This window comes from Amblyomma maculatum, chromosome 7, assembly GCF_055883805.1.
Source record: "Amblyomma maculatum isolate TAMU_Amacu chromosome 7, ASM5588380v1, whole genome shotgun sequence".
In the NCBI taxonomy this organism is placed as follows: domain Eukaryota; kingdom Metazoa; phylum Arthropoda; class Arachnida; order Ixodida; family Ixodidae; genus Amblyomma; species Amblyomma maculatum.
This window is the reverse complement of record NC_139350.1, coordinates 52,162,918-52,178,149: the sequence shown is the minus strand read 5'-3', so window position 1 is coordinate 52,178,149 and position 15,232 is coordinate 52,162,918. Positions and strand designations below refer to the sequence as shown.

Below are 15,232 nucleotides of genomic sequence, written 5' to 3'. Positions count from 1 at the left end.
CGTATATCTGTTTCTTAAGGCAGACTTGGTTCAGCGATGGCTGCTGCGGCACCGCCAGTTACAAACAGAGGTGCGAGATACGAGCGGTACGAGATACCGAACAAAAAAAAGCCGACAACCATCCCGTTACCGTTTCCACACAAGTTCTGCGAAAAAGCGCGGTGTCACTTTTTCATTCCAGTTTTTTTTTTTCCCCCTTTGTTGGAGTGCGACGGCGGCCAGAACGCGGCCGGAGGAGAGAAACAACTGAGCGCGCGCGCGCAAACACGTGCTGGAAAGCAGCGCGGAGCAGACGACAACATGCTTTTCGATGTGGCGGGGAGCAGACGACGCAGCCGCGTTGCGCGCAAGTTTTGACGGGGTCTCCATGAAGGGCGCCGACGCACAGAGCGGCGCAGCGCCCCCTGGCCCAGGTTTTCTCCCATATAATTAAAAATAATCATTTTTTTTATCAAAATATCAAAACTGCATGCACGTGGCAGGATCATGTGATTCTTGGACACAACTGAGTTTCACTATATGTTCCGTGTAACTGCAGGTGACTGCCGTTCAGTTCAACATCAGCTGAAAAGCTGAACTGTAATTTGAACGGCAGTCGAAACTGCCCTTGTAACACAGGTATTACGCCAGTGACTGCTGCTTGAAGTCGCTACAATGGAACTTCTAGAGTGTTTTGCTATGCCTTAGTTGGGTGAATGTTTTTTGTATACTTCTTCTAAAAAATTTGTTAGCATGATTACAGTGAAAATGCGTACATGCAGTAGGTTCATGAGGTCTAGCCTGTTCTTTAGCACATACGTATAATTGCTGTTGCCATGATACTCACACACAAGCGTTTTTGTGCCTACACTGACGAGAGTGATGACTGTTCGAATAAAGCATGTCCTTCATGCAGGATGTTTTCTGTTCCTGCCAGGCCAGTATGTGGCTGCTTTCATGGGCACACTCCATGCCAAGGCAGGTTTTGCTAGTTTTGAGAATGGGTGGCTGAGCTGCTACAAGACAACCGATACACATGAGAGGTGGGTACATGCAAAGCGCTGGATGAGAGCAGCACATGATAAAAATTAGAGGGGTTCAACACTGATGAACCGAATTTAGAGCGAAAGCTTTAGCTGCAGGCGTTCTGTTGAAAGCAGAGTTCCAGGCAGAATCCACTTTTATGCCGTGGCATGTGATGCCGGCAGATGCTTTCCTGCTCTACTCGATCAGCTCTCTGCGGCAGCGCGTGCATTCGCAGTGCAGAAACAACCCTTCTCCTCTCCCCGCCGGCGCGCGCATCTGCTGGAATGCTGCTGCCCTTCTCCTCCTCCTTACAGCCCATACACAGTAGTGGCCTCTGCCCAGCTCCGTTAAACGCGCTGTACTAGCCTAGTGTAGCTTTCGCTACAAAAAGTACCAATAAATGAACCGTAGACAGCACAAGAGGTACGAGTACAGTAGGCGCTCCCAACGTGCACGCTCCCATAATACAGTATTTACTTGCATAATGCTTGCACTCGCGTAATGTTCGCACCCCCAACATTGGGCGTCAAAAATCAGATTTTCTTTTTTCTTCGCATAATCATCGCACCACCAATATTACCACCGCGAGAGTCGTCTGCTAGTAGTAACAAGCGCCATCTTTGGAGCACTACTGAACCTAGCTGGCCTCTTGCTCGGCTGCGATAGCGTGCTCGGGTAATCATCATCATCGGCTATGCTAGTCTTTTTTTTTTTTACCCCCAAGATGCGTGTAGTCGTCGCCATTTTGTGAAGTGTCCGCATCTCGTCATTGTTCCTTCGTTCAGTCCGTGTTACTTGCTTTGTTTAGCCGTCTACCGTGTTCTTGGTGCCGCATCGCGGTGGGGCGGTACGCAAGTTATACAGCTACTTTTAGACTGAAAGCTTGCGAGTACGGGCTACAGCATAGCAACTGCACTGCCAGCAGGCACTTCGGCGTCAACGAGTTATGTGTAGTGCGCTACTAGAGAAAGCGATTGCAGTGTCGATACGGACTCGGATCAAGAGTAGGACTGCATGGTCTGCTGTGAGCATTATACCACAAAACGCGGGGAGTGATGATGAGGCTGCGTGGTGCAAATAAAGTGCTTTAGCAATCTGTGCTTTTGGCGACCCTGTACTTTTATAACAAGGGTAAGTTCTGCTTGAAAGTAATGTTTTGGTTATAGTTACAATAGCTGACCTAAGAATCCCGATTCGCACCTATTTAGCGCTCCAAAACATTTGCTCGAACATTTTCCCCACATAATTATTGCACCCCCCAACTTAGCATAAATTTTCCGCGAAAAAAAGTGTGAGCATTATGTGAGTAAATATGGTAGATCAGATTGGCTTGCTGCGGCAAAAGTTCCTTGCGGAATCTTGGGGCCAGTACCAGTCCACTTCAATTGCCAGTGAAATCTGACGTTTTTGACTATCATACACACTACTAATAATCTTTTCATTGCTGGTAATCGCAAAATATAGAAATTTAATGCATTAAATATCTAGTTCTAAAAGCTTGGGTGGGTACAAAAGCATTTTAGCAATCCGAATGTTAACCGTCAAAAAAAACAGGGCCGCTAGTGTCACTGGCAATTTTTCTGCCCCAATGGCTATGAGGGAGTGTCAACCCACTGCCACCGCTCTGCTGTGCTCCTCACGTTCACTTAATCGAACTGCACAGAATCACTTTCTGTAGGCAATATCATTAATGGCCCACTGTGCGGCAAAAACCCGTGTTCTACTAAATTTGACGGCAGAACATAGAGGACAAGCTGTCTGGCAAGTTGATGCTGATATCACTGTGATTGACAAGCGCTTAGACGCATGGACGGAACAAAATAGAAAGGACGACACAGGTGGTATAGTCATTTTTTTTCTGTCTCTGTGCTAATCCAAGAGACAAAACGCTGCCAACCACAACAGAACATCAAGGCAGCCAGTTTGGAGCAGAATGGAGCAACACCCCTGCTACTAACAGGAGCTTAGATACTATCATTACTATCAAATTCCTTACATCAAGCAGTTCACCAGGGAGGGGAGAGGATAGATGAGATGCGGACGTATGTCCACTTGGCTGTAAGGGTTCCCATGCACCATGGAGGAAGGAAAAACTTAAGAGAGGCCCTGACGTCACTTTTTTTAAGCCAGCGCGGCCGCACCGAGACCGGATGCCACAATGTCGCTCCTCCTCCTTTACCCTCCGCATTTTCTTCCTCCGCGCCGCTCACATACCTCGGGCCCTTAGCAACGTTGTTGCTAGTGGCCCGAGTTTTCATAGCAACAGCGATGCTGTTGCTAATGGCCCGACTTGGCTAAGCCTAAATTTAACGTCACTTCCGCCACACTTTCACCAATGCATTGGGAATGGCAAGGGCCTCTCCTAAGTTGTTTCCTTCCTCCATGCCATGCACCATGAAGAGGTCTATAACTGCCTCATCTCTCAAAACTAATATTATCGCAATGTAAGAGGCGTCCAATTTCTGAATTCTTTTGGAATGACAAAAGTGCTTAAAGAACAGACGCAAAAGTAAATGAACCATCCAAGTTAAAAAGCACCTAGTTTTAAGGCTAAAGCCTTACTAGGGTCATAATGAAAATATGGCGTTGACAAAATGTATCCGCGAGATTCTGCAGGATATTTGTGGGGTTCTGCCTACCTTTAAGAAAAAAAAAATCATCCTCTGTCAGGAGTCGTACTCCTACCCTTGCGATCACCAGCTAAGCGTGTTAACCGACTACGCCATATCAGGCACATGAAAAACATATCTTAGTTCTCCTTGTCTAGCATTCCTGCCGTCTCCATGGCAACATAGGGTTGCGAAGATGACGCCTTCACCCCGGTCTCCAGGAGAGAGCGTGGCACGCGCCATCTGCTACCAGCTGTGAAGATCAAGCTGCGCAACGAGCGTGCACCATCGCCAAGTGGAGCTACTCACCTCGAATCCAGCGCGGAAGAAGCCGCTGTCCTACACTGTGTGATCAGCAGGGTTCTGTCAAATAAACGCTACAGTAGAACTAACCCCAAAGGCTTTCGCCTTATCGCTCTTAGCGGGCCTTAAGTGCTTAAAGGATTTTTCATGACTCGGTCAGCCCCAGGGGCTGATGTCGTCCTAACATGATGCATTGCCGCCCTGAGCTCAGCTATGATTTCCTCATCAAGGGAGGACTGTGCAAGGGAGAGGGGTGGAAGGGGTTATAGTTAGGTACTGGTCTCTTAAGGCCCGAAGGAGGGTATTATTTTCCAACAGAAGCTGATGGAGAATGTGGGTAACATTCTTACCCTGTGTGGCTTATGTGTGTCCAAGATAAAGAAGGTAGTGTAAGAGTGACCAGATGCCTAAAGCAGAGATTGCCACTCATGCTGCCACAGACCTGCCCCCATTGCTGGTGAGCAAGGTCCCTCCTTCAATCTCTTGCACAAGGCCTGCAATTCGGCGCTTGAGGGGCCGACTATACTCCTGGGCCAGCCAGTTTTCTTGAAGGCTGGTGTTTGTTTCTCACATGTGGAGAAGGCGACCTTTCACTGCCAAAGTGCCCTCCAGCTCCAGGATAGCAGATGCAGATGACTCCAAGTCCTGTGTTAGAAAAGCCATCGAGCCTTCCAGGTCCGCACTGGGGCAGTTCGACAGATGCAGCGAAACCTATCTCAATCCACCACACAGGCCTGGTTGCATGGACAATTCATAGAAGTGAAGAGTTTCAAGCACAGAATGCAGTGATCACTGCCTACTGAGTGGGTGGTATTTGTCCTGCAGCCATCTCGAATGTCTTTCAAGGGGGTCAGATCAGGCCTTGTGTTGTGCTGAATGATAGACACGATTTTAGTGGAGTAGATGTTGAGAAGAGAGAGCTCCTTGTCTTGAACGAAGGACCAGACTGCTGTATCCTTAGTTGCGGTAACACCAGCTGGTATGGTTAGCAATGAAGTGGCCAATTGCCAGTAGGGAGTTTACCCATGCTGTCTGTGAGGCCATTCTTGATTATAGCATTAGGAGTGGGGGAGGGACTCGTGAAAAGGCTATAGATGTTGAGAATAAAGAGGCTTCGTATAAGTGGTAGGAGTTAAAAAGCAAAAGACTATCCACATCATCCACGAGAGGGTGCTTGACCGTGGTGAAGTTGCATTGCACTCGCAATGCGGCCCTGGTTTGAGGCTGGGTAGGAAGGGGGCTCGTAAGTGGTTTAGTTGCAAAGCTTAACTGAAACAGGGTCTCCTGCAGTGCTATGATGGCTGATACTCCGCTGGGACACAAGATAAACAAGGAAAGCTGTAGACGATTCCTCTGGGCGTGGAAACCTTTGCATTTTCACTGCCACACGCTCAGCAGCGTCGCGAAGGAAGTGTGGGGGGTGCGGTCCGCATCGGGTGCAGGGCTCAGGGGGTGCATCTGGGCAGTGAGAGGGAGTAAGGGGCGGGGCAGCGAGATTAATTATTGTGATGCAAAAAGGCACATACTGATGCCACTGATACACTGACCAGCAAGTGTGATCTCATAGAATGAATTATTCTGTTGCGAGTGCTTGAAAATACATGCCTCGGTTTATGCCAGAGACTCCACACCATTTTGATGTTGGACCAGGCCTGTGTACATGCGTGTACCCTGGAAACACCAGCATTAACTCGATATCCATCGGAAACCCCTGTGCGGGAGCGCGTTAGCAATACCCGTCGGTGGCCATGCCGCCGCATCACCTCTATTTGTGTATGTGCAGCTCACTCTCCTTTCCTAAGCGAGGATCACTGGAAGTATCTCCCTGGCAGTCTTTCGCCTTGCTCATTTATCTCCTGTGCCCTTCTTGCTCCTCGGTCCAGTCACACATCTGCCTCACACTTTCGAAATGCCGAAAGACATGGAATGCCTGTTGCTCAGTGGAATGGCAAGTCTGATCCCTATGCGCTGACTAGAAAAAAAACAACAACAAGAAGGAGGGCACCTTTAGCATGGCCAGGTTCTTTAAAAGGAGAATTGAGCAATAAATACAGCCAAGGGTGTTCACGCAGTGCATTATGAGGGCTTTTTTTTTTTTTTTCTCTGAAAAATGCAAAGTTTTTAAAATTAGAAATTAGAAAGCGCTAAAAAAATGAGCCTGGAAATGCCCACCGCCTTTTCGGAAATATGTGCTTTTGATGTGATGTTTAGCTGAATTATCAGTCGTGGGGCACGATCGCTGCGTCCTAGTGTTAAAAAAAAAACAATGCCACATCACTCGCACTGCATGGTTGGGTGCAGAGCGAAGTTGACTTCAAAGCAAATTATGAAGACAGAGAAGATCAAAAGGAAGCTGCAATTCGGTGCTTAAAACGCAGGGACGGGGGGAAATGGGGGGGGAAGGAGGCGCCTCTGCATCGGGTGCGGGTGACCCTAGTGATGCCACTGCACCCTCTAATGCTGTTGGGAGGTGCTGTCAGGTTGGATGCTAACAGAAAGAACTAACGGTGTGGGATGTGAAGTGCAACCTGTGGGGAGATGTTTGCGCACCTGGGTCTAGAGTTGAGAAAGAGGCCTCTTGAGCACTTTGATGCTGTTCAATAGCTTAGAATCGCTTGGCAGTATTCGTCATGCGGTTCCGAGTTTCAGCACAAAAAGACCACCGAACGTTCCAGGCACTGTATTGACGTTATCTGGAGGTCAATTTGCTCTGATATTGGTGGCTCAGAAGAAGCTACCTCATTAGCTGGCTTAAGTTTTGCGATAACAGTACGTACAGTTGACATAGCACACGAGGAGGAGGCAGAGGGGGGGAGTCAGGAGGACCCCTGAGAACACTGGAACATGTCTGGGGTTGCAACCCTGTCAACGATGCTGCTGGGATCTGCTCTAGCCTTAAAGAAAGTCAAAGCTCCCACTTAAGCTCAGAAATTTCTTGATCCTTGGTGCTTAACAGAGCTCGTAGTTCCGAATTCTTTCCCTCAAGTGGAAAAGACTGCAGCTTCTAGCTCACTTGTTTGGAAAATTCCTAGACTTTGGCTGTGAGCAGCAGGAAAGACCTCAAGCGGCTTCTGCTTTGGTCATGGAGACATCCTGTCCCGAGGCAGCGGCAAGTCTTTATAAATGACCGAAATCGGTTTCTTGATGCTCTCACAGACTTGTGCGCTGTCTCAGGGGTAGCCAGGGGCATTGCCCTCGGCGTAGAGTTCAGGAAAGGGTTGCCGCAGCGGTCGAAGGGCACCTTGCAGCGTTTGGTCCCTCTGAAGTGGGCTTCACTGTATAAGATACTGTGTACAGTACAGTGTTGGTATGGGTCGATGGGCGATACCGCAGCAGGTACACAGTGCAGTCTCCTCCTTTGGACAGGTGTCGGCAGGTGTCTGGGCTTCCAATAGTTGAAGCAAGTTTCAACTTTTGACTATTTTGTGAAACAAAGGTTTGCACTTTTGCTTGCACAAACTACCGTTTTGTTTGACAAAACCGTAATAGCAGGCAAAGAAAAGGGGAGAATCGAATAGAAAATTGTGAAAGCTTTTTTGATATTGACAGCAGAGAAGTGACCATATGTAAGCTCACCATCGGTCACGCTCACTGAAACCGTGATAAGGATGACAGAGTACAAATGCGAGGCAAGTGGCAATGTGGAAATAGTCATATGATTTCATTTCTGTATGAAAATGTTCCATAGATAAGTAATAAAACAGTTGTAAGTCTACGCTTGTGCCACGTCTTGTTCTTTCGTGTTTCCCAATTAGCACACTTTGACAATAATAATCAATCAACTGTTAGTTGCTTAAAGGAATTATTCAGAGACCTGTACTAGGGTGGCTAGAATAGGGAGGTTTGAAAATCAGCTGCTGAAGTCTGGCCCCACAGCACGCCGATGCCACTTGGCGGTGCTGATGGCAGAGACGCAGTAAGGCGCGCAGCCTAAATGGGCGCATCGCGTCTGCTTCATTAATACAACCAGAGGAGAAAATATGCTCATTTCGGTTATTACTCACTTTCATTACATGTCGAAGAATGGATTTTCACCATAAAACAATGTTTCATTAGCCCACATCATTATTTCTTAGAAATGCGCCGTTTTATGGGCCCCAGCCCACTTTTAACGTCTGTTTTGCATTGGAGAATAGCTGGACCCAAAAACGTTTTGTGAGGGCCCATTTTGTGAAACAGTGTCGGAATAATTTCGACTATCAGGCGTTCCTTAGCGCATGCTGACATCGCACTGTACACAGGCAACTTTGGTGCTTGGTTCCAGATCTGTGGCAATTATCTGTTTTATACCCTTGTCACACCATCATTTTCGAAGGCAATTGAGTCGATAGCCTTCAAGATTTTCAATCGCGATTGAACTCGAAGGTGTTGTACTGCTGTTGCACGACAAAACTCGAAGCCACCACAATGGGGAGAGAAGGTTCTAATGCATGATGTAGGACCTCAAAACAGCACTCGCATTCATGAGGGTGGCTGAATGTAAAAAAAAAAAAATACTTTGGCACTGCTTCCAAACCTGTAGCATGCACACCATCATATGACACTCATACAAGATACTTCTACGATTGTAGACAGTAAAGTAACACATATATATTATATAGTCATGAAATTGTTTGTTTATTTACAAGTCAGATAAATGGGAAAAATTTGATCTACAATAGCCAGGTTTTCGTGTTTTCCGTTATTTCTAACTTTCCTCCCGATTACCCTGAAGGGGGGATAGTAAAGTAACACATATATATTATATAGTCATGAAATTGTTTGTTTATTTACAAGTCAGATAAATGGGAAAAAATTTGATCTACAATAGCCAGGTTTTCGTGTTTTCCGTTATTTCTAACTTTCCTCCCGATTACCCTGAAGGGGGGATGCGGGGCTGAAATAAGGATTTTCACCAAAAAAAAAAAAAAAAAGAAGTTTTTTAAATTTTGGATTTGCGTGTATAAAGAAACTTCTCACCAAGTTTGGTTGTCGCATGCAAAATGCAAAAATTATAATTATTATTTTTGCAAGATGGGGTGCACTCATCCCCGAAAGCATCTATGAACAATGATTTCAAGATACAGCCACATAGTGGGCAAGAAGCTGCACAGAGTGCATTGCCAAGTTAGAATGCTTAATTTTTCGCGCTCTATAGCAAAAAGACCTATCAAGGTTACGGCAGACAGCTACAAAAAAAAAAAAAAAAAAAACAGAAAAAAAAAAGCAAATTTTGGGCCATATGTGGCAACAGTTGATTGGCTGGTAAACGGAAATGGAAGCTTTTTTCTTTCTTTACTAAAATGGAGCATGTAACCCTCAAACACTGCTCTGGCACCACTGAGAGCCTGGCTAACCAGAGTACCTGACAAGCTGGAGATAGAATAAGGAGCCTAGATGAAGATCCACGCCTGGCAACAACCAAGCAAACAATTTCAAGAGCGCAGAAAACGCGCCAATAAAAAAAAGCAACTTGAAGCAATCGCCACAGAGCAGTGTCCTGTTGACAAGGACAGCTCAACGTATGCACCAGCTAGACAACTTTTAAATATTAATTTAGGCCCTAAACTTGATTAGTGTGTTTTGAATCTAACTCATTTTTCTCAGTTTGCACTTTTTGCAAGAGCACTTTAGTCAAGAAAACTACCATATCTTAACTCTTCCACCAAAGGCTGCTTTGAAGGTGGTTTTTGAAGTAAAATTTTGTTGGGAAGACTCTTACTTATACCATAAGAAAAAAAGTTGTCAAATATGCAACATGCAATGACAACAAAAAAATGAAGTCCATTTTTAAAGTGCACGAACTTTTACAAGAATGTCATAAAAACCTGAAATTTGTCTTATCCTGCACAATAAAGCACCTAGAAGTTATCTAACATGAACGGGACGATTTTTGAATTATTTCTATAAGCTGACGCACTTAATTATGCTCATCGTGATAGCTACAACATTTTTTTTTTCCTTGCGCTATAGTGATAAAACTTCGAATATATTCTAATCGAAGGAAGATAAGCCATCATTCCTGAAAATTTTATCGAAATCTATCTAACAGTTCAAAAGTTGCCCCCCCCCCCCCCCCCCCTTCTTTAAAGAAAAAGGAAACCCTCGTGAGCGGCAATAAAAACGCATAACTGATGCTGTCAGGGCAGCCGAATGCTCAGAACAACCAATCTGTGGCACATCGCCAATTGACTGCTGAATATATGCCACAACTTTTGCATACAAGCGCGTCAGATTGAATGTATGAGTTCGTTTTCAAGGGCCGATTGGCCAGCTTTCTTTTAAAATAATACCGATTGATATAAAGGGCCCCCAAAATCCACTCCTTGGATAGCCTCTGCTGGAGGCATCCAAGGAGTACATATTGCCCTTGCAAGTGAAAACACTGCAATAAGCACTTCGAAACAGGTGACAAAGCCAACGAAACGAAATGCGAACACAGAGCAACTGACAACTGCTACGGCTCGGCCGAGGCGCGGGCAGACGCGACTGAAGCTTACCGCTAGCAGCAGCGCCAGAATCCCCCTGGCGGCATCGGTGCGCAAGGGGGTCACGAGCAGCCGAAGGGAAGTGCCAGAGCCTTCACACCTCCCATTCTAACCACCCTACCTGTACTAAGAAGAGTTAAGAAAAAGGATTGATGGCAAACACCTTAAGTAATCTGTGATTAGCTGATAACAGTTGCCTTGCTGAGCAACTAAAGGAATGAGTTGAAAGGATGATTGCTGACCTACACATGCAAAGCAGAATGGTAGGCCTAAAAATTAATATGCAGAAGACTGAAGTAATGTTCTGCAGCCTCGAGGAGCGCCACGTGCACTCTCGTGCTCAACGTGTTAACGATACAGACACATGAGCAAGCTTTATTATTTTATATCTTTAATTTACGCAGTAAAATATTAGTGTGAGTAATAATTCAAAAATAGCATCGTTCTTTTTAAGGTGCATTATTTTTGTACTCACTACCACTGTAACCTGTGCCCCCGAGAGAAGCAAACACAATGAAAAGCACAAGCATATGAACATCATGTTTCAAACAAAAAACAACAAAGTTGTCCTTTAATAACAACTAAACACCTGCAGTTACTAAAAAAGCTAACAATTACATTTTATTTTACATTTAATGAGAGATTTTAGCTCTTTAAACAAAATCGAAAGCAACGATAGTGGCAGCAAAAAAAGTTTGGGGCCAAACACCAGAACTATTTCAACAGCCTTCGAGTTTTGTCGTGCAACAGCGGTACAACACCTTCGAGTTCAATCGCGATTGAAAATCTTGAAGGCTATCGACTCAATTGCCTTCGAAAATGACCGTGTGACAAGGGTATGAAACAAATAATGGCCAGAGATCTGGTCCACGAAAGAGAAATAACTAGAAGAATCAGATTGAGACCGAGGAAAAATGAGAGCTTACCAGCATCCCTAAATAAGAAAGTACATAACAGCTTTCTTAAGAGCACTCATGGGTCAGAAACGTGAGGACGAACTAAAAGCTTTCAACTTAAAGTTAAGAACAGTGCAGAGAGCTATGGAATGGAAAATGGTAGGTGTAACGCTAAGAGACAGGAAGCATACAGAGCGACTCTGAGAACAAATAAATTAATGAAATTATAGTCAAAATCCAGGCAAAGTAACTGATGGTCACTAAGGATAAGACTGGATTCCAAGGTAACGGAAACATATTCAGGAAGTTGCAGAAATTTAGGTGGACAGATGAGATTAGAAAGTTTTCAAGGACTATGTGAATGCAGCTGGCACAGGACCAGGTTAATTGTAGAGGTGTGGGAGATGTGTTAGCCCTGCAGTGGGTGTAGTCAAGATGGTGATGAATCATAGTCCATAAGGTTCTAAGTTGACACTGGAACTTCAGTGAATGTCACCTCCAAAATAAACCATGAGAATTCCCAAAACGAACTTGCAAGAATGATACAGGACCATAACACTGGAGGATTAGGAACTCTGCTCCATTAGGAAAATGCAGGTTATTAGAATATGAAATCAATTTATTTGACTTCATTACAAAGGTCAGGAGCACAGACAAAAAGCTGAAGAATGAAGAGGTCTATGCCCCTCAGGTTACATCTCAGGAATCCCTCATCACAATAAAAAATTACAAGGGTTCAACGCTGCTGAACCAAATATGGAGCGAAAGCATTAGCAGCGGGTGACCGAGCGTTTCTCTTCTGTTTCTGTTCTGTACTTTCAAACTGCGCGCCAATCCCTTCCTATGCCCTTTTTCAGCTCTACTTCCGGTTGCATGGCATCACATCCTTGACGTCACCCTATCTGACTGACTTAACTATTTTAGTCTTTAGTACTTTCAAACTGCATGCAAATCCCTTCCTATGCCCCTTTTTTGGCTCGACTTCAGGTTGCGTGACGTCAGCTTAATTGATTTAATTATTTAGTATTTGATACATCTCAATGTCACGCTAATTGACTGACTTCACTATTTAGTATTTGATGCATTCAAATGTGGCGCCAAGCCATTGGCTCACGATAGACATGAGGAATTATGAAGAGCTTTTCACAATCAGGGGCGAGACGCAGTGGTAAAGCGCTCGGCTGAGGATCTAAGGGATGAAGGTTCGATTCCCGGTGGATTTTTTTTTTTAATGAGGTGGAGTCGCACTGGCGAGGGGGCCAGCACAGCTGGCCTTGGTTGTGACGTTACGCGCATGCGCAGGACTAGGCTATGTGGAGCCACGCGAAGCTGCAGTTTGACACAGGTAGTGAGGCTTTCACTTCAAAACACAACATTGACTGTCATCGTGGATACTCGGCTCACAACCACAGTTATAAAAAATCATGGTCGTCATGACAGTCAAAGAAAGTTGCTGCCAGCAGCCCAGCAATGCTCATTTTTCTTTCCAAAGATCCCCACTACAAAGAGGTTGCCAGAGGTTTTCATGGAATACCAAGGAGGTTTTCCAGACACCTTATGCTTCTCAATGGATAACCCTACTGCTCATGATCCAGCCCCACTATGAGCACCAGTGGTGATACTCAGCCACAGCAAGTGCTACTTGAATTTTGGCAAACAATGTCAATACCGAAATATATAAATCGCTCAATGAGCAGAAAGACATTTCCCAAGAACAAATCTGGCAAGCTTTGAATTATAACAAAGCACTCAAATAAACCAACATTTACTGCCACTACCAGCGAGTACTGTCCAAGCAAACAGCCAGTCATAGCTGACATGTCAAATAGAAGTTTTCTATCGAGCAATAACAGCAATTACCGATGCATAGAAATTAATGTAATTCTATGCCAGTATGTAAGAAACCCTGTGCAAGCCAATTGCATGTCACAAAGAGAGCTAGGCCAAACATGAAAGAGGTCCCTGCACTTGATGTGTCGAACAGTATTTCACCTTATGATATGATCCCACTGTACAAGATGGAACGATTTTCATTGTCAGCAGTTCCTTCCAAGAAACTGTAAAAGAAAACTCTTCCCCAAAATATTTTGAGGGGTGGACATTTGAGGTCCGAGGGGAAGGAAAATGGCAGTATAAACAAAGTAATGACAATGTTTTGAGAGAAAAAACGACAGCACAGATGACTGCACAGCTTTCCGTTTTGAATACAGGAAGATGTCATTAATTTGGCCTTAGGGAACAATATTCAAGCTATCGAATATCAAAAAGAAAAAAAAATGCTTACAGTGTTCCTTTGTTGCCTTTAGTGACAATGCAGTCCCTGTTTTCAAGGATGAAAATTGAAAGCTTTACCACAAACAACCTGTTGAGCTCAGGAAGACCAAATGGGAGCATCAGTCACAAAAACTCTAAAGGAGCACTGAAGGCACTGAAAGGTGGTAGCTGCCTACACCTTCAACAAATGAAAGCTAGCGCACCCCAACCCTTAATATAAAAAAAAAAAAACTTTATACCTTACTCCAGGCTCCAGCTGAGAAGACAGTAGGAGAAACAAATGAAACAATGTCTTTTGGGCAAAGCAGCAATGGGGGCTAGCTGGTTTAACATGTATGAATAAACCATAGTTGTCAGTGCGCGCTTGTCCTGTGTACGTGTTTCCTGCTTTCTTGTGTGTCTGTGTATAGCGTAGCGCAGAAATTTCTTGAAAAGTCTTCTGAGCCTTAAGGCTGTTTCATATGCAAGCAAGAACGCTAGCGATTTCTGCCGCGGAGACGCAAAGCCTGCTTTTAGCTTTCGCGGTGGTTAGAGCTGCGAGAGAGATGCAGTTCCAGCACGTTGGAAATGTTCCGCTCTATGGCTGCCAGCCGCCGCAGAGTTCGCTCAATCACTTGAACTTGAACCAGCCTTTCACAAACACAATAAACATCGTTCACATCTGAAAAACGCGGAGCGTTATAGTTCTCAGCCGGGAGGAGTCATGTAAATAAAGCACTGCGACCAACAGGTTGGTCAAATTTTACTAGGGTCAAATGAATCGGGCGCAAACTGCAACTAAACGGTACGCCTGAAATTAATTATGAGAGGCAACAAAGACGCATGCACACTACATGCAGACACTCTTCAAAAGACGTGACAATTTTGATCCTCAGTACACAAGTTGTTTTCGCTTGTGTGTCTTTAACATGCTACCACTGCGCGCAGCTCGCCAAAATATTATGAAACCATGCGCGGTGGGTGACTGGATCAGTGGTTAGGGCGATCGACTACTGATCCCGAAGGCTGGCCGCGTATCGCTTCGACGGAATGCAAGGCGCCGTGTACTGTGTGATGTCGGCGCACATTAAAGAAGTCCAACTGGTCAAAATTTTTCAAGCGACATCGGCAATGAGGGATGCTGCGGCGTCCCACATGGCCGATGCCGTTTCGGGACATGACAAGCTCACACATCAAGCGCTCACAGAAGCACACATATACTGCACAATATGAATAAGGCGTCTCATTTCTTTAACCATTCTGTTTTTTTGCTGCCTTAAAATCATGCATTAAACACTCACCTAAATCCATGGTCCCGCAAGTCTTCTCAGCTTCAACCGTTTTAGGCGCCAAATCGAGTTGTGCGTTGAGCAAACAATGGAAGTATGGAAGTATGGTTGGTGGTTAGAAGTCACCTCTGTGGATTGGATTGGAACAGTGCCTCCTTAAGTTAACCGTGCCTGCAGCGTTGAGGGTATAGTGAACTAGAATACTTTCTAGTGGCGCGAACGGAAGGAAAATGGGCGCCTCTTGCACGCCGGCCGCCACTGACCGCCGCTGGTGGCGCTGCAGTTACGTCTACTAGTAGCTACTAGGACCGCGTGCCCCTCCGCAAAGGGATGTCAAGGCTTGGCGCGCCGTGCAGTCTGCACATTCTCGCGATTTCGCCCTCGAACTTTCAGTTCTGCCTTTCATCACA

General features: G+C 45.3%; 1 protein-coding gene across 2 annotated transcripts in view; it reads right to left on the bottom strand.

Moving 5' to 3' along the window:
* The window catches only part of LOC146183187 (uncharacterized), a 122,415-nt gene extending 107,405 nt beyond the window's left edge, over window positions 1-15,010 (bottom strand). The window contains exon 1 of one of the 2 annotated variants that reach the window (XM_084608699.1): window positions 14,835-15,010. In XM_084608699.1, coding sequence (XP_084464825.1) covers window positions 14,835-14,844 — 10 coding nt within the window. In that variant the 5' untranslated portion in view covers window positions 14,845-15,010. The remainder of the gene's footprint in view (window positions 1-14,834) is intronic. The other variant, XM_084608698.1, reaches the window with a different exon arrangement.
* Window positions 15,011-15,232: the final 222 nt, after the last annotated feature.